Source organism: Capricornis sumatraensis, chromosome 7 (assembly GCF_032405125.1).
Source record: "Capricornis sumatraensis isolate serow.1 chromosome 7, serow.2, whole genome shotgun sequence".
In the NCBI taxonomy this organism is placed as follows: domain Eukaryota; kingdom Metazoa; phylum Chordata; class Mammalia; order Artiodactyla; family Bovidae; genus Capricornis; species Capricornis sumatraensis.
The window spans coordinates 15111105-15133003 of NC_091075.1; the positions used below are offsets into that span (position 1 = coordinate 15111105).

The 21899-nt window shown below is 38.8% G+C and overlaps 1 protein-coding gene across 2 annotated transcripts in view; it reads right to left on the reverse strand.

Moving 5' to 3' along the window:
• ANK2 (ankyrin 2) overlaps positions 1 to 21899 on the reverse strand; it is a 247787-nt gene that overhangs the window by 100512 nt on the left and 125376 nt on the right. For both annotated transcript variants that reach the window (XM_068974921.1, XM_068974920.1), the window contains 7 exons: positions 20838 to 21035; positions 18577 to 18675; positions 18317 to 18415; positions 12865 to 12963; positions 6662 to 6859; positions 3402 to 3500; positions 2755 to 2853 (listed from right to left, as the gene is read on the reverse strand). In XM_068974921.1, the coding sequence (XP_068831022.1) occupies positions 2755 to 2853; positions 3402 to 3500; positions 6662 to 6859; positions 12865 to 12963; positions 18317 to 18415; positions 18577 to 18675; positions 20838 to 21035 (891 nt within the window). The remainder of the gene's footprint in view (positions 1 to 2754; positions 2854 to 3401; positions 3501 to 6661; positions 6860 to 12864; positions 12964 to 18316; positions 18416 to 18576; positions 18676 to 20837; positions 21036 to 21899) is intronic.

The window sequence follows — 21899 nt, forward strand, 5'->3', positions numbered from 1 at the left end:
CCCTCTGAGCTGCTCGGGAAATTCAGCAGCTCTTCCTGGAAGTCTTTTCACAGGCCCCTTATGTTCCACGTGATCTAGAACACTGCACTTGAACCATGGGCTCTACTGAATAGAAGAGCACATAGATTATTGTGGACCCTGTAAGTTTACAATTTTTTTTTTTTTTTTTTTGCAGTGGGCTTTCTTTCTTCAGCCCCAACTCTCCCCAGTCCTGTAGCACAGACTACCAAAGCTAAGCAAAGTATCAGTAAACCTACCAAGGTTAGGTAAAATCCGGGACTCATGTAGAGAAGGACAGAGAGGTTTAAAAAAAAAAAAAAAAAACACAAGAGATCAAAGAGAATGCTAAGTTGTAGCAATATAAGAGGTCTGACTGTCCAGCAGATACTTAACCTGCTAGTCTGAAGAACCCTCCTAACTCCATATAGAGTCAAATTTTGGGGAACCAAATAACAACAACAAACCCAATGAAAACTAAGAAAGGATTCTGGAGTTTGATAGAAAGAAGCAAAGAGGTTCCAGGATCCCAGGGACCGTGTGTGTGTGGGGCAGGTGGGGTAGGGTGGGGTGGGGTGGGGGATGGATGGGGTTTGGGGGCGGTTAGGGTGCTGTAGTGAGCAGAGGGTCCATAGTGGCAGCGCTGGGGTCCGCCCACTGTGTGTGTGTGTGTGTGTGTGTGTGTGTGTGTGTGTGTGTGTGGCAGGCGGGGTGGGGTGGGGTGGTTTGGGGTGGGGGATGGATGGGGTTGGGGGGGTTAGGGCGCTGTAGTGAGCAGAGGGTCAAGAGTGGGAGCGCTGGGGTCCACCCACTGGCAGCCTCTTGGAGCAGCCTCAGAGCTGCAGGCCTCAAGCTCCCTGACAAGCCGGGGCAGGTGAGCAGAAGATACGAGAGGAGCCTCTGAAACCCGCCCACTGCAAACCCTGGAGCACAGGCTGCTCTCCCCAGTCTTCGGGACTCCTTATGTTTGCTCCTGAGTAAGGACCACACTTTGTCCAGGTGAGAGATCAAGGCTATAGTTGTCTCTTTAGAAAAACCATACACTTTATAAGTTAGGTCTTCTCTCCCTGGTAGATTGAGTCTCTTATGGGGGGAGAACATCCATTTATAGTTTTACAACAACCCTTTCTTTACACATATTAAGAGTTCAGATAAAGAGTTGTGTTGGGTATTGACAAAGCCTTTCTATCTTTGTTCAAAATGGTCAGCCTAGAGAGTTAATGGAAAAAACACTGGGATGTTAAATGAGCAGGTATTTTTTATTTCATTGGGATAGTTGCTCAGTCTTCATTCTTTCACTAAAATGTATTGAGAACCTACATACAACTGTATGAGACACCTCAGAGACATACAAATGTGAGTATCACATGATTACTGTCCTCAAATAATTTATAGTCTAGTAAGAAGAAAGACATTTTATGACAAATGCAGAAGTGATGACATTATAGAGAACAGGGGTTATAAATAAGAATAGTATGTGCAATAATAAAATCTGCCCTGTTCTTTTGATAAACATCACAAGCTATATATTTGTAACAATAAAATATGTGTATATATATTTATACGTACACATATAGGCACATATATAGGTATGGGTACAAAGTTTAAGTATTTGTAATAGTTTATCATATATAACATTTTTATATAGAAAATATTTGGTATTATACAAAATATACTTCTAAATAGAGTATTCCATTTTCTTATGTATGTATAATGTATACAATTTAAATAGACATGTGAGTATATATGTACATATTGCTATACTAAAAGCGGGATAATTCTCTCTCTAATGCTTTGGGACACAACAGCCCTAGTAGTTAAGAGTGCTGGCTCTAAAGTCCGATTGTCTGAGATCAAATCCTTGTTCTGTCAATTCTTAGTCATGTGACTTTGGACTTACAAACCAACCTATTTAAATCTCACTTCCTCATCTGTAAGATAGAAATTATTACCCTAATCTCACAGCATCATTATGAAAGTAAATGAGACATTGCTTGGCAAGTGTTTGGCATATAGATGCTAACAGCTGTTGCTCTGCTATGTCATCTAATATAGCATGAATATTTTTCCACCGCAATAAATAGTTTCTTTTTAAATAAACAAATAAACTCTGACATGTTTTCAATACATGTCTGCTGAATGAATAAATGCAGCAGACAATAATGACGTTAGGTGTTATAGGACACTCATGTGTATTTTCAGTGTAATAAAGAGGCGGCTCGGATGATAGAAACATCATCCAAAGGTTCAAGTCTTAGTTGGAGCTCTTTTATGAGCTGCTGCTACACATACTCCCAAAAATGCATTCCTAGACTAGAAGTTTAAAAGGATGTATGCTATAGTTAACAAGCATGCAACATTTAAAAACCAAAGAGCATTTCATAGAGCACAGTGGAAATTCTGAGAAAAAATGAGCAAATAAAAGGGTGGGTGTATCACAACATTTGGTTTATACAAGAAAAGGAAAAACCTGAACTTTCTTAAGTCAAAACTCATACTTCTGAGTCTAAAATACGGAGTCCTGGCAGAAAGAGTCATCTTTCCTGGCTCCTGGGACCATCTCCTTAATATTTGCCAACTTGTAAAAACATTTTAAAAGGTTTTGTGGAATCAAATGGAAGGGAAAAAATGTTAATACCAAAAGCTACTATCAGTACTAGTTGCAGTTATAACACTACCGTATGTTTAAAAACCAGTTCCCACGTGCCGTCAGATCAGTTACATCCTGCATCTGTAAGCCCTTTCTGGGCTCCTCACCTTGGCCGTGGCGTGAGGGGAAGCACCCTTCTCCAGTAACAGCAGCGCCACCTTCTGGTTGTCATAGTGAGCAGCAACATGGAGCGGGGTAAGGCCATTCTGTAAAGGGTGTGTTTAAGTTTCAGTATTAATAAATTAGCATTAGCTGCTGTAAAGCTGCCAGGATGCATGGAAACTGATACAGATTAAGTTCATGTTAATGCATTAATATAGTCAATAGGAAAAAATCAAAGTAAATATCTCATGATTTTCATGCTAGAAATGTAACTAGAACTGAAAATGAGCAGTTGAGCTTACGATTAACACAGAGCATCTGGATTCCACCATAAAAAAACGTCTAAAATGCCATGTAAGAATTATTACATTAACATTGCAAGGATTCTTCTTAATATACAGAAGTTCTGGACCCTGTTGTGATACCAACACACGTTTGAGACACAGCTTCTTTAAACACCTTCAGAATCGGTATGTATGTGGACAGGTCATGGACAGACACCTGCATCATGTCTCTTTGGCATAGTTTCAACAATTACATTGATATTTCTTTCAGAAGACTGAGAAAAATATCTTGAAACAGCGATCCCCCAAGTTTCCAACTTAACCGAGTTACAGGCTAAGAACAAACATGCATTACTGAAAACTTTTACCTTCCCCGCAGAGTCTGCGGCAGCACAGCGTTGCAAGAGAAGTTTTGCCACATCCAGGCTTCCATACTTGGCAGCTACGTGCAAGGGGGTAAAACCCTTCTGAAAATGGGAAGAACAAAAGTAAAATGCAGCATTTGTCTTTGTGACTGCTAACAAAAATCGTTTTAACAAAACTATTAAGCAAACTATGTTGATTCTCCACTTGGGAAAAATACTGGAAACATTAAATCTGTTAGTCATAAACAAGGACTAGAATAAGGAATAAAATTTAACAAGCAAGAGTTTGGCTTGATAGACTGGACAAAAAAAAATCTTATTTTGAGGGCTTGGAGACTGAAATTGGACCTTATAGGCTTGGAATGTGCAAGGGTCAGTAAAATGGCTCTGATCTGTGAGTGAAAAAAAATTCCTGCCTTTTTCTTACCTCTAAAATTAACAGGATTAAACCAATAGTGCCTTCTGTCCAGACTCTTTTTTTCCTATTCTTTTCATAATATCTGAATTCCAAATGTCTTCATCTAAGATTTAGGGTATTTTAGCAGTCATGATAAAAAAAAATGATTTGTGATTCAGTTGATAGCATTTTCTGCAGAAATAGCAAGATGAATGGTGGACAGAACAAAAAGTGTTCACCTTAAAAACCACCTCTCTTCCTGACTGTTATCCCTTTTCTCAGAAGACCCACCCTTTATCTAATACCTTTTGGAAAATACACTTTACTTCTGGCATTCTATTGAGCTGATTAACACCAGATTAACCGTTGCTCTCCTACACGTTTGTACGTACAGATTCAATGTCTTGTGTGCCTAATCCACATCACTCTGTAATTAGCAGTCCGTTACAAACATAGCCAAGTTCCTGGACTCAGATCTCTAGGATGGCAAGCTCCTACACCATGATCTCAAATCCATCCTATTGGCCAGACAGTCTAACCACATGCTCTTCTGGCACTGGGGTGGGTGTGGGAGGATTCTAAAGCTAACCAGGCCTTGCAAAACACACACGACAAACATGCCTGGGTTAAGTGGTCTAAGATATGCTCTATCCTCCAGAGCACTTAGGCCCTCGTCAGAATACAGAACATCCCTCAAGAAACAACACTGCTTTCTCATGGTATCACTTTACCCATTATTTTTAACTAAGATGTCTTTTTTTCTTTTTGCTTTTTTTGAACCTTAGGTACTAGTCAGTCTTTGGAGGAGAGTAAATCTGCTTTTTGCAAGTGTGGGAGGAATATAAGAAGTCCATTTAAGCCAACATATGTTATTAATACTCTCCTCCATACACACAATGACTGGGATGACCCCCAGGGTGAAGTAGAGTTCTTTGAGACAAACCACGTGGTAAAGAAGAAAAAAACTAAATTTTTATCCTTAAACTCTTGCTGGAATAGTGGTCCAGCCCCTTTATAAATTTGGAAACTATTATTAGACAAGACTACATAGAATCTTTACTGTAGAATCACAAAATAGAAGGTGGAAAAATCTCTCTTGAGTCACACATTTTCCTTCTTCCCCTATGTTAATCTCATCAGGATTTCACTTGCCCTCTGATATTTATAAACACACAAATAGCTTTAATAATGATGAGTCAACTACTCTTCAGAACCCCAGGCACTTCCACTGTGGAACTGTTTTGTTCAATAGTTTCTTCTATTTAACTGTCGTAATTTAATATTGCTTTAGATATATCTTTAATTCTAAAAATCTTTGAAAGACAAGAGACAACTATATTTTATTCCCTATTTCTGTATTTTGCATATCTGAATTTCATTTATTTATCACCTTTGTCTGAGGAGACAATCACCCAACCTTTCTTGGCTTGCTATTGGGTTGCTATTGCTGCTATTATTATTATGGAGTTGACCCTTGAATAAAATGCATTTGCACTGTGGGAGTTCACTTATACGCAGGTTTTTTTCAATGGCAAATACTATAGTACTGCACAGTCTGCATTTGGTTGAATCCAAGGCTGCACAATGGATAAGGAAGAAACCAGGATACAGAGGAAGTGTGGATGCGAGGACAGACTGCAAGCTATATGAATATTTTCAACTGCATGAAGCATGGGTGCCCTTAACCTCCTCAGTGTTCAAGGATCAAATTCATAACGGATAATGGACTGCTTCTACTGCTAAGAGGACAATACTTCAGTTTATGCTTGAAAACTTCCTTCTCTCTTAGATGTAGTATTTATGTCTATTTATTATGAGCAAATTGAAGGTGTCCCTTTAATAATCTGAATCACTGTTGGACGTGTCGGAATTATTTTGCCCTGCAAGCAGTTCAGTTGTTGTAGGCTGTAACATGGCTCATTCTCCTCTTCTGGACTAGTTCATTTCTTCTGCTCCAGTAAATTGTGTTCATTTTTCATTCTAAGTCACATTCAAATAGTGGATCTCAAATAGAATGTGTCAAGTGGAAAAAAAATTGTCTGCCCTAGCATTAAACTTTGAACATAAGTAAAATTCTGTGATATAGATTTTCTTTAGAAAATCTAATTTTCTAATTAGATTAGAATGTGATTTAAATTGTCTAATTTTATATTAGACAATAGTGACTAATAAAGTATGATTCTGCAGCCCACTTCTGTTTAGTCCACTGTTGAACCACCGTGAGCTGGTTAAGTAGAAACCAGAAAAGGCATGATAGCGGATACCAAGGTTGGGAAAATGCAAGATTAAATAAAGTGAACTTCTAGGTGGTACTCTTAACAAACTCGTAACTCTTAACAAATACAGTACTGCCAATCTAATGCAATGTTCTTTTCCTCACTAGTAATACTAGCTCAATGCTATTGGGAATAGTATTTTTTTTTCCTTGTGGCAATATATTAACAGATTTTACCATGGAAAGTGAAGAGAATGTAGCCCCTGCTTTATGGAAATCATCTTAATTAAAGTTCTAGGGGGGATTCCCTGGCAGTCCAGTGGTTAGGACCCCACATTCCCACTGCAGGGAGCCCAGGTTTGATCGCTGGTCAGGGAACTAAGATCCCACAAGCCAGACAGCCTGGCCAAAACAATAATAATAATAAAGTGCTAGAAATAACACTGGCATTAAATTAGAAGAAGAAAATCCAGCCCTCTTTATTGAAGACACTATACGTGATCTCACAATCCCCCTTGGTCATCTAGAAAATGAATCTAAAACATTCAAAGAGAAAGAAGTGAGTGGGAGGCTGACGGGAGCTCCACCCTCCCTGCCTCTGTGCCTCAGGGTTGCTCCTGGTCCACGTCGGTGGGAAGCCACTCCTCTTACCTTGGTAGCCAAGGAGTGGGCTGCCCCTGCTTCCAGGAGGACCGAGGCCACGTCCACCTGCCCTTCCCTGGCAGAGATGTGCAGCGGTGTGTACCCATTTGTAGTGGCCGCATCTGGGTGAGCCATATGTTGCAGAAGCAGCTGAACAATTTCCGTCTTACCCAGGCGGGAGGCAATATGCAAAGGCGTCTGTTCCTCCTACAACTCAAGTCAAGGAAAAAGTTAGTGCCAGGATACACCGAACTTAACCAATAGTGCATTTCACCCAGATGTTTCATGATGTCTCCTTGGAATCTCTAGGAACCTCTACCCCAGAGGAAATTATTTCAACTCTGAACACAACTTATATCTTATTACAGAATGACAAACTCTTCCTCAGATTTTTTAAAAGTAGATATTTCCATGAACTTGGTCATTGTTTTCTGTACATGCCAAAATGCTTCTCAACTCATTAAGGCTTCAGCGCTCACTGATGTTTAAATATAAACCAGCTTATGGTTCTGAATAAGAAAGAAATCTAGTCCAGAAGTCCTAAGACCTAGATTCTCATCCAAAAGCTTTCACCAAGAGACAGTATTCTGGGAACTGTATCAAGAGAAAAAGAACAAAGGATGCTGGGAAAATGTTGTTATTATTCCACTTAGCAAGCCAAGGATACTCATGCTGGTTATTTCCTTCAAGGAGAGACTGTGGATAAAGAAGATATCGTAATCTAATTTTAAAAGATGTCATTCCAGGAAACGTAGCAGACAGGTCTGGGACTTGCATCCAGGACTTCAAAGATCAAATGGAAGCCTGGCAAGAAGATAATGGGGTTAAGAATTTGCCAAGTGCTTTTCATTTAAAAAAGGGAGAGGATATAGCTAGTATAAGAGACAGGAAGGACACATTCAAGGAGGCTCAAGAAAACACCTGACTCTAATGTGTGGTCAGGAAAACGTTTTCAGTGTTCAGAAAACCAGGCCAAACTATTCTCTTGTAAAAAGAAAATTGTGGGTAACCTTAGTGATGAAAAGAGGTATCTCTAATCTGCCCAAGGGTGTGTCCTAACAAAGGTGAAGGAGGAAAAGCTGGGCCAGCTTCCAGGGCTAAGAATGAACAGAGAAGATAGAGTGGGGAAGAACTGTTCAAAAAACGCAGTATCTTAAAGTTATAAGAAAAGAAGTATTAAGAGGGAGTGAAAAGAAGAGATGAAATAGCGTATATGCATTCCAGGATGCTAAGAACAAAATAATAAACAGTAATTGTCAGACTTTATTTTTTTGGGCTCCAAAATCACAGCAGATGGTGACTGCAGCCATGAAATTAAAAGATGCTTACTCCTTGGAAGACAAGTTATGACCAACCTAGATAGCATATTCAAAAGCAGAGACATTACTTTGCCGACTAAGGTCCGTCTAGTCAAGGCTATGGTTTTTCCTGTAGTCATGTATGGATGTGAGAGTTGGACTGTGAAGAAGGCTGAGCACTGAAGAATTGATGCTTTTGAACTGTGGTGTTGGAGAAGACTCTTGAGAGTCCCTTGGACTGCAAGGAGATCCAACCAGTCCATTCTAAAGGAGATCAGCCCTGGGATTTCTTTGGAAGGAATGATGCTAAAGCTGAAACTCCAGTACTTTGGCCACCTCATGGGAAGAGTTGACTCATTGGAAAAGACTCTGATGCTGGGAGGGATTGGGGGCAGGAGGAAAAGGGGACGACAGAGGATGAGATGGCTGGATGGCATCACTGACTTGATAGACGTGAGTCTGAGTGAACTCTGGGAGTTGGTGATGGACAGGGGGGCCTGGCGTGCTGCGATTCATGGGGTTGCAAAGAGTCAGACACAACTGAGGGACTGAACTGAACTGAATTATATAGAACTGGGATTTTAGAAAAATTTGCACTTTCTAAATGTCTTTCATGTACTCGACAAGTCCTATGCTTATAACAGACCTCAAAGGAAGGTGTAGGATGCATTAGTCGGTCTTTTCCAGAGGAATTAAATGAGTTCTCCAGGACTGTCCAAGGTCACTCAGTTATTAAAACAGAACATGAATTTAGGCAATGGATTCTAAAGACATTTCTTTGTCTATTCATTCTACAGAGACAATATGACGGCCACTAAGAAAACTAATGGGCTTCCCAGGTGGCACCAGTGGTAAAGAACCTGCCTGCCAATACTGGAGACATAAGAGACATGGGTTCGATCCCTGGGCTGGGAAGATCTCCTGGAGGAGGGCATGGCAACCCACTCCAGTATTCTTGCCTGGAAAATCCCACGGAGAGAGGATCCTGGTGGGTTACAGTCCAAAGGTTCGCAAAGAGTTGGACATGACTGAGCAACTTAGCACACATATCAGAAAACTAATAGGACAATGGGGGTTTCTCGATAGAAAAGGAAACTGACAACAGTTTAAAAGATACAATTTTCTCTGAAATATAGAGGAGATAAGAGAGGAGAGGAATGAAGAGTAACAACTACCCAAATAAATGGAGAGCAAAAACAACAGCAACAATCAAAAGACCAAAGAACTTGAGGATAGCAATCATGAACATCTGTCGTTTCTGGGTGTCCTTTCTTGGACTTCTGCCCAGCAGATTTTGACAGAGGTGGGTATTGCACATGACACGCTCTAACATGTGTTTTCAGTGAGCAAGGGAGAGAGTTGGGGCAATGATGACCCCTCAATCCATACCTGGGAAGCGACGAACCTTGACTAGTGATGACTGAGTAACTGGCTAAATTATCAGTGTCTCTTGGTTCTTAGACCATAGAGCATTAAGGTACTTGTTTTTTGTTTATTTTTAAAGTTAAGAAATAACCTTTCTTGCCTAATTTCTTCAATTTTTGGTACAATCCTATCTGAAAATTGAAAAGGAAAGCACATACAGATTCAATAAGAAATTTTTTCCACCTGAAATCAGAGATTCTAAGACTTCTGAATGTGCGGGTTGTTGTTTTCCTATTGAATAACAAAGGTTTAATTTGCCACCCCCAGTTAAAGCTAATTCAATCCAAAACAAAGAACTGGGAAAGCAGAGATGATATTCAAGAAAAACTGTGTGTATCTTGACCTTCTCGGTCTCCTCCAACTATCAGTTCAGTCATTCAGTCGTGTCCGACTCTTTGGACCCCATGGACTGCAGCACGCCAGGCTCCCCTGTCCATCACCAACTCCCAGAGCTTGCTCAGACTCATGTCCATCAAGTCGGTGATGCCATCCAACCATCTCATTCTCTGTCGTCCCCTTCTCCTCCTGCCCTCAATCTTCCCCAGCATCAGGGTCTTTTCCAATGAGTCAGTGCTTCACATCAGGTAGGCAAAGTACTGGAGTTTCAGCTTCAACATCAGTCCTTCCAGTGAATATTCAGGACTGATTTCCTTTAGGATGGACTGGCTGGATCTCCTGGCAGTCCAAGGGACTCTCAAGAGTCTTTTCCAACACCACAGTTCAAAAGCATAAATTCTTCAGCCCTCAGCTTTCTTTATAGTCCAACTCTCATATCCATACATGACCACTGGAAAAACCATAGCTTTGACTAGACGGACCTTTGTTAGCAAAGTAATATCTCTGCTTTTTAATATGCTGTCTAGGTTGGTCGAAGCTTTTCTTCCAAGGAGCAAGCATCTTTTAATTTCTTGGCTTGCAGTCACCATTGGCAGTATGAGGGGCAGCAATTCTCTCATCATAAAGCATCATTGACTGTGATACAGCCTGATCCAGGCAGATATGGGCTCAGCCTTACCATCACTACTAGCTTGAAAAGTCAGGGAGACTTTCTGAGCCCCAACCCCTTTTACCAAAATGACAAAAAAGCAATGGCTGGGACCGGGTTTAAATGTTTGATAAAATTTCCGCTACTAGTTTCTAGCTAACAAGATCCCCAGGAACCATATCTGCTGGCAGCTAACTAAAATCTTCATTAAGTTTCAAGTGAGTTTAAATTAGGAGCCCTGTGATTGCTCAATACCTAAAGAGAATGCCAGACCCCCATACTGTGCCAACAGAACGTGGGCACTTAAAGCTAGAAAGCTCCCAGAAGCGCAGGTCCTAGCAGTGCCCCCAGTTAGGTCCATCCACGGTGGACGCTGGCTGAGAAAGAACCTGGGCCGGGGGTGGGGCAAGCACACAGATCAGTGTGGTAACCGGGTAAAACTTTACTGTCTCCCCTTTGTAAGAAAGTGAATTTTAGCACAATGGTATTAGGTTAAGAGAGGGAGTTTTCAGAAGTGCATGCATGTGGGAATTTGACTCAAACTATTAGGTAGTTTCATATTAAGAGAGAGGGCTTCCCTGATAGCTCAGTTGGTAAAGAATCCACCTGCAATGCAGGAGACCCTGGTTCGATTCCTGGGTCAGGAAGATCCACTGGAGAAAGGACAGGCTACCCACTCCAGGATTCTGGCCTGGAGAATTCCGTGGACTGTACCGTCCATAGGGTCGCAAAGAGTCAGACGCAACTGAGTAACTTTCACTTTCACTTCATTTCACATTAAGAGAGAGAAATGTGAAGGCCTCTTATGATTAAGCATGGATTATAAAATATTTACCAGAACACTACCACAATTTCTGGTAAACTTAGTGAAGTTCATAGTACTCAGAAGGCATTGACTGACCATAATTTTTTTCTAAGAGCTGAATTGCCAGGCAAACTTAAAAGGAAGTGAGAATAGGTAGAGCACAGAGGATTTTAGGGCAGTGACACTACTCTGTTTGACGCCTTAAGGATGGATACCTGTCATTATACATTTGTCCAAACCCAGAGAATGTACAACACCTAGGGTGAACCCTTGTGTAAACTATGGGCTTGGGGGTATCACGGTGTATCAATGTAGGTTCATCGTTCATAATCAATGTTCCACTCCAGCGGGGAATGCTGACAATCTGGAGATTATGGGGTCAGGTGCCTTTTGGAAATCTATGAACCTTCCTCTCAATTTTGCTGTGAAACTAACACTGCTTTTAAAAAATAGTCTTTAAGGGTCAGGGAGGGGAGAGGGAACCAAGAAAAATGCCAAGGCAGGGAAGAATAGAGATTGAATAACAAAACACTTGATCCATAAGAGCATAAAATAATAATAATGATTACCAAAGAATGTAAGTTACGCTACTTGTACAGTGGATAGAAAGGTGGATAAAATCTAAACACACAACAGTAATGTCAAGGCTGCCCATGTATCACTGCATTCTGCATGAAGGTCTGCAGGAAAAAATGCTGCAACATCCACAGAGTCAGAGAATGTTAAGGAAGTCTAGCAGAGTTTCAAGGTTTCTAAGGCCAAGCTTACATTTTAAGCATAAAGACTCGGAAGTGAAATGACTTGCCTAAAATGACAATTTGTATGACTCCAGTAGAATGCTTTCATTCCAGTACACTAATGTTTCTGAAATGGACTCACAATGGTGGGATTCATGCTGAAGTGAACTCTAGCTTAGATATTGAACAAGGAGAGAAAAAGTATTTAAATATTCTATGAGAAATCCGAGAGATGCTAGTGCAAAAGTTAACAGAACAGCGTGGAAAAGGAAACAGAAGATATTGCTAAAATATTCAGTGTAAAGGAAGAAAGTGAAAAAAGCAACAGGGAAGCAAAACTTTTTTTAAAAGAAGAGGGAAAAAAAATCAAGTTGCGGGGGAATTAGAAATGGAAGAATCCAATCACACAATCTCCCATATTTTGGAAGAGTGGAAGGGCAGAACGTCTAAATATGGAAAATCAGAGTAAGAAGAAAAGTAGAACTCATTACAAAAAGGAGGAAAGTAAAGCAGATGAAGGGGAAACATGAAAACTTTGAACATGATTTATTTCTCAGTAACTAGTAAGAAATGTCTATGGAAATTTGATCAGCTTTGGTGGTAAGAAATAACTGTTATGTAAGTATCTTTATAATATAGATAAAAATATTAAAGCTCATGAAAATGAAGATATTTGTGGAAGTGCTTTCATAGGTTAAAAAAATCATTAAGATGTTACTTAATGCCAAATTTCTTATATACTGTATATTTTTTTCAAATGTTAACGTTTCTAAAATTGGAGTGTATTTTCCATTGTGTATATTCACTGTACCATTTTGTTTCTGCCTGAAAAACTGTTACTGAATTGATGCGTTCACCTAGAGTCCTTGGCATTTCCACATCAGGAGATGAAGGACAGCAGCATCCCTTGGAGATGGAAGTCATGCGCGTAACAGCAGCAAGCCCCAAGCACCAGCACCTACCCTGGCTCTGGCATCGACGAGGGCACCGTTCCTCAGAAGGCATCGGACCACTTCCACCTGCCCTGCACGGGCCGCCATGTGCAGGGCCGTCTCCCCACGCTGCCAGGAAACAGAGATCACTGAATCTTAAGCAAACCCATTGCTCTGGATGGCACACGATAAACATGTGCCTTTTTGTGAAAGATAGCATTATATCCAAAGGTGTAAGAAATCTAGGTAAAGGCACAATTACTTCATAATTCTCCAGTCTGGAAAAACACAGTTAGGTATCTTCTCCATCTTCATAAGGATAGAACAAATGTTTATATAAGTATTTTTCTGGCTCAGATGGTAAAGTGTCTGCCTACAATGCGGAAGACCCAGGTTCAATCCCTGGGTCAGGAATATACCCTGGAGAAGGAAATGGCAACCCACTCCAGTACTCTTGCCTGGAAAATCCCATGGACGGAGGAGCCCGGTAGGCTACAGTCCATGGGGTCGCAGAGAGTCGGACACGACTGAGCGACTTCACTTCACTTCACTCCTTAAAAAAGCTAGTGAACTTACCCAAACATCCAGGATACCCTGAGGTTTGACTTTGTAACCAACATAAACTAAACTCTCTTTGGTGACATGAAGTCATCTTTTATCCAGCAAACCTAAATCTGTCACACTTGCCTATGTGATTACGACTTCATCCTGTTATTACTAATGCAAAACTCCAGAGGCTGAAGATCAAGTCAACACAAAAAATTGCAGCACCTGCACCATACGGAAGCCATTCCTTTCCAGAATTCAACATCTACTTCTGAAATAAGCTATTATTTTACATTTGGTTTGGTGTTATGAGACTAAAGACAGTTCCTATGAGAAATCTGATTTGCCCAGGAGGTCCCGGCTTATCACTGATGAGCATGTTGAATTACAGACAGCTATTTGATAGAACCACTCAGAAGTGAGTACAGCAGTGTTAACAATGCCATAGGTTGAGGTGGGCAGCACTGAGCTTCAGGTCTCTCCTTAAGCATCTCCGTGCTACATCAAAGAAGACACACCTGTCAGGAAAAGGCAGCTCACCCTGCAGCACGAAGGATGACGGTTAGACATAAGAGAATTTTCTCATTAGGAAGCCTGTTAATTACTGCCTCTAAGAGAGAGATTTTTTTTTTTTTTCCAATCAGCATACTAAAACCACAGTAGTTCTAAAGAAAGCAGGGGTTCATTCTGTTAAACAATTTTACAATTACAAAAGAATAAGATTCTAGAATAAAAGTTGTTTTTGTCACCACAACTATACTAGAAAAGAAGGTTGACTTCAACCTGGTAAAGTAAACCGTTCCAAATAGACTAAATTGATTTCAAAGTTGGTTGAGGTAATTGGATAACACCTGACAAATCCTGGTGAATAATTTCTTCTGATTCTTTGCACAACAAACACTTAGACTAAGAAGATTTAAGACAAACTTTAGTTTGGTACTTAGCTCACAGTTCATTTTTTGCTAGTGTTCAGTGTTCCACTCCTTATGAAATTATAAGAAATTCATTTCCAATGATCTGAATTTAAAAGCACTGAATTGGATGTCTAACTCTAATGTTCTTTTTGTTGGTGATTCATTTATCCTCTAATGGCCTTATTTTCTGATGCTCTTTTTTGACTTTTGTAAATGTATCGGAGTATGTTATCACATCAAATAACATTATCAGAATAGCTGTATTTGTTTCTACCCTTTGGATGTATGGGAAGATTTTTCCTCTTCAGCCAACCACAATTTCTAACTTTTCTGTATCACTTAAAACCTGTCCCTAAATAGATGAAGCAAGATCTTCTGCTTTAGGGAAAAAAAAAAAAAAAACCCTCAAATTTTTTATTCAGAGTCCTATAATAATATGGCAATTTTACTAATTTTGGAAGAAATGAAGACAAAAATAAGTTTTCTTAAAAGAAGTTAAATCAAAGCGGTCTCAGGAGTACCTACTTAATGATGAATTTTATATGTTTCCTTTACAAGCCAAATTTTATCAGTAAGGGGTTTTCAAAAGGTAGTGTTTCCAGTATTAGTCTTAGTATTTTCAATATCTTTATTTGTACTTAAAATAAGTTATTTTTTAATAGTTTTTACACATTTGAAATTGATAAGTAAGATATAAACCCTAAAATATTAAACATTATATTCAAAGAAAAGTTACACACATATACACGCAAATCGTCTGTCTGCTTTAAAACAATGGCCGTGTTCAATTCTTATTTAATGACTTTTGGATAATTTACTTTTATCGTAAATTGTCCTTATTCTTTTAGCTTTATGTTATCCTTGTTTATACGTAAGTATAAATAAGAAAATGAAAGATGTTATATATTATTTTAATCAGTAACTTCCATTTCTTAGTTACTGGGTACCTCATCTTATTCAAGGATCTTGTTTTCCTTATCTTAAGCTAATTAACCTTAAGGATTAGGGGACATTCTTAAATATAATATGCAGTGTGAACTTAAGCCATGAACCCACTGATTAACTATAAGAAGAGAAAACCTCTGTGTCCCCCACACTGCAGTCTGGACAGCCCCCAGAGTGCTGGGGTTTTTACTCCCACGCTTGTCAATGCGTACTTTGGATTATGGATGTATCACAACTGTCGGCTCAGCTTTCTAGGTTTTAAAGTACATTTGCGAGCTTTCTGGAAAGGGAAGTTTGCAGTAATAATATTTGCACATGACTGAGTTGTTGGCACACTTCAAACTTGGAGTGAATTTTGAGACAGAAACAAGACTGGCAGGAGAATGAGTATGCTCATGTCCAAAGCAGGTACTAAAGGTCATGCGCCTCCTCCCCGTCATTAAGACCGACTCTGCGGACAGCTACGCTGACTTCCACTTTGGCTACATCAGTTGGAAAGCATCGAAGCACAACAGACAGCATTGCATTCAAAAATGCAACATGATTTCAGGCAACACACAAAGGCTCCAAGGGTGGGGTACTTTGGGGTCAGGAAATGACCAACTCTGACACAGCAAGCAGGCAGCCAGTGTTCACATGGTTTCTTAATCAACCTGCAAAGAATTCTGGATCCAGTAGCTATGCCTCACGTTCTGAGAATACATCAGTTCACAGGCATCCCACTGCTAGAGAAAGTTAGATTCCTCTAAATGTTGGGTTGCCAGAATTACCAAATCAAAATACAGGATGGCCGGCTAAATTTGAATTCCAGACAAAGAATAATTAATTTAGCATAAGTGTGTCTAGACTATTGCCTGGGGAATGCGTATACTAAAAACAATTATGTGTTGTCTATCTGAAATTCAAATTTAACCGGGAGTACTGTATTTTTTCTGGCAATCCTATCTATATGGTATCTGTTCCCTGAAGGACACATCATACAAAACTTAAAATGAACAAACAAAAAGCAACTAGGAAACATGTTCAAGGAGAGGATTACATTGGCAGGTGCCCCTCAAATATTTATTTTGAAGGATTTGAAGGAAAAGAGTATGGATGGACAAATGAGAAGATGAAGAATGAAGAACTTTATAATGACCAACAGGTGGAAGTTAAAGTTTAATATAGCAATTGCCAAATTTGGGAGTATTTAAGAACCTAAAGATGTCAATATTTTTATTGCTTTAATTGCTATTTATTTTTACTTGAAAATCTATATGTAGCCTACACAGGTTTGTTTGTTTGTTTGTTTGTTTTTTGTGGAATGGAGCATATCAATATGGAGTAAATCCATAGCATCAAATAATTTTGAATTGGTCAGTTAAGAACCAAATTAAGAGTGCCACAGAATCATATAACCATTTCTAGTGGATTTCTTTGATTAAGAAAATATTTAGCAAAAATCTCCCCTCAAAAAGATTTTCCAAAAAGTCTCCCCTCAGAAAGATTAACATAGGGAGTTTCAATCAAGCATTGCATGGACTATACTTATCTATATTATTATAGCATTATAGCATGATAATGTAATTAACATAGTATCCCCATTGCTCCTGAGATCCTGTAGGCATTTTAATGAAGAGAAGGAAAATACAGTACAGTGAGAAAGTACTCAGAGAACTTCTTTTAACAGATACTGGATTGTACAGGTTTCAATTTAAAAAAAGAGAGGAAGTCATTTCGGAACACAAAAAATGATGCTGTTGATTTCTGGTAAAGTCCTAAGAAGTGACCATAAATTAAACTCAAGTTGGCATGTTGTGAAATTTATCTTTAAGGGAGAAATTAAAATTTGCATACAGTATTACTTTAGGATCAATAAGGTATAAGTAGGGGAATTATAAATATAGACTAGATTTCAATTCTTCAGTGGTTTTATACTCCAATTGTGAATACTATGGAGAGGTGCTAAATCATATTTAAAATCTAATGAATTTATTTCATATGGATTTTGTCCATGCATCAGAATCTTCAGCATGGAAACAGTGTGTAAAACACAAGGAAATGAGAAAGTGAGAGGGAATATGAATAAAAGTGAAATTGAACATTCTGTTTTACAACCTAAAAGGAATGGGATACCCAAAATTAATAGCCATAGTAAACCAACTGCTTTTGAAAGCATGATTCACTTTAATAATAAACACTAACATGTATTGGGGGAGTTATTTCTGTTGAATACTTTTTTTAAAGCCTCTCAGTGGTTCAGTGGGTCCTGGTGAGCTTCAAATACTTGACATCACCTTGTACAGAGCAAGTTCTCTTGTTCAAAAGAAAATCTGCATTCAATGATCAAAGTTTAACTGGGCAGACTCCAAGAAAATGAGAGAAATAAGAAATGGGAAATAAAAATCCTAACTTAGATTATGTAGAAGAATTCTGAAATATCCAGCATTTACTGGCAGAACAAGTTGTCTGGAGACCAACATGGACTTTAGGATATGTGAAAAAGTTGCAAAGTATAACTATTTCAGCAAACAGAATCAAATCAAAAGGAAAAATCAGAGTAAGCTTAGAAAATGGAAAATCTATGTAATTTAAAGAGGGAGAATTTGATATTAAGCAAAAAACAGAAAAAAAAAAAAAACAACTCTTGGTCTACCTCTGGTTAATCATTTGATATAACCAATTATGGTACTCAATATTTTAACCAAAATTACCTGCATATGATTCACTCAAAACAAGTATATTGAGCCATAAAGTTTTTATTCCAACCAATAATTCATTCACATTCAGAGAACCTCTTAAAACGCATTTTGTTTTAATAAGTGTATTTAAGATGTGTGGCCAATTCGTCTGCACCAGGAAGCTGACACAGTCTTGCTCCACAGCTTCCAGTGTCCTGTGGGAAATATTTCTTACCCTATAGAGGTTCTCCTCAGCGACATTCTAGCAATTATTTCAATAAAGTTATCACAGGGGTGCTTCCCAAAGCTCGGCCGGCCACTGAGCTTTGATCGCACACACACACACATCTCTACACACAGCCGCACACGTCCTCTCGCTCTCTCTCCTGTGGTTATTCTGACCCAAGCCATACTCACAATGTTAGTGACATCTGGAGAGGCTCCGTTCTGCAGCAGAAGGAGGACAATGTTCAAGTGGCCCATGAAGGCAGCCACATGTATTGGTGTGAGGCCAGACTGCGAAACAAAGCGACAGCAGTTTTACTCCTCTGCACCGGTGGGGGCCTTGGGGCTTCTTCAGATAAATCAGACTCGGAGAGGACAGAAGATGGGTGGAAGGAAGGGGAAGAAGGAGTAAGACAAGGAATGTTTCGTGACAAGCTGAAACATTTTTCTACCTCTGTTATAGCTTGGATTGAAGCCCCATATTTCACCAGCAGTTCCATGACTTTGATGCGGTTTTTCTTGCAGGCAATGTGCAGTGGAGTAAAACCATTCTGTGCAAAAGACAATCAAGTTAGTTGAAAACATGCAGAAACGAGTCTCACACAACTCCATGCTGGCACACTGCAGGCAGTAATGCTACATCGTCACATAATGTTACCATTTCTTCAAATGCTGTAGCTGTTGGAGTTAGAGAGACAGTGATGGTGTATTCCTGGCGGCTTGTGTCATATGTGGGGGGCAGGTATGGCATTGTTGTGCGGTTACAGAGAAAACAAAAGGGACGTGGGCCTATTCTTCTAAGATGGAAGAAACACACATAATTATAGTTTAGTTCTAAAATGGTTTAAAGTATACTAATAGGACAGATTATGAAATGGCTTAAAGATGCTTCAAAGATAAGAATACATTTTTTTTTGATGATGGGCTATTTCTTAGAGCGAAAAATCATTACCTGTTTTATTTTGAAAATCTAAGATGTATGACTACCTCTATAATAAATGTTTCAGGTTAGCTACGACATTTTTTTAGGAAACAGGTGTTACAAATTAACAGAAATCATTATTTGTGTTGATCATTTTTTATAGCCAGAAGTTATACTGTTTATATTTAAAATGTTTTATGAGGAGTTGTTGCATGTTAGCAGAAATCATTATTTATGTTGATAATATCTTTATAGCCATGTTATATTTCTTATATTTTTAATATATTTTTATAACATGCCAATCAAGATACATTTTGTTTTAGAAAGAAATTAATAAGTGCTGAAATATTTTCAAAAATAGTATGAAGAATTTTTGAAATAACTGTAAGAAGATATCTCTTAAAAGCAAAGAAATGTGGAGAAATCTTTAAGGTACTTTTTAACTTTCCATACTAGGATAATGTGCAGGAATTGGGGGAAATTACATAAAAATTTGTTAACCCCATGCTTAATCCTTATGTGTTATGTTTAAGTATGATATTTTTATTTGAACAATGATGACTCTATATAGAATAGCTGTATCCATTCTGCTAGTTAACAATTTTGCATGTCCCAATAGGGACTTTTTATCAGAAAATATTTTGCTATATTAACAGTTCTTGGGAAAGTATATAATTTTCTTTAACCTATGACATTATTATTCACAACATTTTAAAACTAGTTTCCCATCTATTAGCTATGTAACAAGCCAGATATAAATAACCACATGTATAATGTAGCACTTAAAAGATCTTCAATGATTAGAGTATGATATCTTACAAGCTTATTGGCCACTATCCAATTAAAAATGAGTACTTTTTTCTTTATAAGAAAACAAATGTCATGTAATTGCACATAACCCAAAAAGTATAGTTGTTTCCCAAGCAACAATAAATAAGTTGATTCCAATGGAAAATTCCTCATAAAAGTAAGATCTAATATTTTCTAATTCTAATGCATTCTCTTAAATATTGATTGCCTGAAGACTAATTTAACTGACATAAACAAATAGAAAAAAGGATTTGCCTTTAGTTAGAGAATTAGGAAACAAGAGGCATAAATTAATACACTCCTAATATTTCCAATGATTACGGTTAAGATGTAAGAGCAGCAAGGAGACTTAATCACTATTAGACCGTGAGGGAAACAGAAGGTGCTCTAGGGACAACCACTTGCAGATTTCTCTTGAGCAACTGCTGAAATAGTTCATATAAAATGCTTCCTGAAGTAAAAAGATGAAAAGCATCACTTTTCTATTAGTCTATGGTTGAGTAATCAGGTCAATAAGGAACCTCTCCGAGTGAATTCTTTACAGCTTACATTTTACGTTACCTTACACAGTCAAATCTGTTCACTTTAAAACATTTTTCCCCCAAAGGTTATAAAGTTTAGCTTTTTTACAATTTTATTCTGACTCTATATAGAGATGTATAGAACTTATTTTTGTAACTGCCTATTTTGCAACTCCGATTTTCCATTTAAAAATGCTTATCACTCCAGAGGTTTCATATTATCTATGACTTGCTAATTATGGCAATGTTACCTGGGTGTTCTCTTAAACCTATCCCTGCCATTGTTTAACAGCAAACTGTGAAGGCATGAAGTAGGCAGGCAACTTGTGGGAGGTGACAAATTTAGAATTAATTGCGTATCTGTAACCATGCACTGCTGCTGTCTGCAATCATTGATCAATCAGTGTGGGTTTGCTGGTGTCAATCTGTGTTCATTTAACGTGGACTGGGCCAGGTTTACCAGGGCTCTGGCGTTCGGGTTGGCTCTCTTGTCCAGAAGAAGTTTGGTTACACGGTAGTGGCCACAGTGTGCAGCAACGTGGAGGGCCGTCAAGTAGTCCAAGGTGACGTCATCAACAGGCGCCTTGTGCTGGAGCAGGTGCTTCACACATTCCACGTGGTCTCCCTGCGCAGCCATGTGAAGTGGAGACAGCCCATTCTGCACATCAAAACCAAACCAGGCCCACATTTTAGTCATACTGAGTAATGTAAGAGAGAGAAAGACATATCATATGGTATCACTTATAGGTGGAATCTAGAAAAAGGGCACAGATGAACTTATTTACAAAACAGAAGCAGAATCACAGATGCAGAGAACAAACTTAAGGTTATGGAGGGATAAGGGTGGAAGAGGGATAAATTGGGGGATTGAAGTTGATATATACACACTACTAAAAATAAATAGATAATTAATAAGGACCTATTGTGTAGCATAGGCACTCTACTCAATACTCTGCAATGGCCTATATGGGAAAAGAATCTAAAAAACAGAGGGTGTATGTATAACTGACTCACTTTGCTGAAATTAACACTCACATCTGAAATTAACATAACACTGAGAATCAACAATACTCTAATAAAATTTTTTTCACAAAGAAGTTTGAAGGAAAATGAAAATGTACAGAATAATCAGATGGCAGGGAAAATACAGTGTGCAGTCAGGCAGCATCAGGCTGACTCAGGGATCACAGGGATCATCAGGGATTACAAAGTTAAAGAGAGCCCCATTCAGCCTCAAAAATGGGAGTTGGACTTAATCAGGGTGAAATGTAGCAAGTGTGTATGAGTATGTCAGGAAGTGGTACAAGTAACCAGGGAATTCCTGGTGCATAGAGGTGAGGGCATAAGGTGAATGAGGGACAGTTCAACACCTGGCTAATGGCACCGGCACAATAAACACTTTTCTGGAGTTGGGCTTCTGGAGAGTATTCACTGAAACAGAGAAGGAGGTGGTTTGACAAAGGGGAGGTTAAACACAAAAATTACAGAGGCTTCACAGTGACCAAATGGAGAGGCCAAGTGT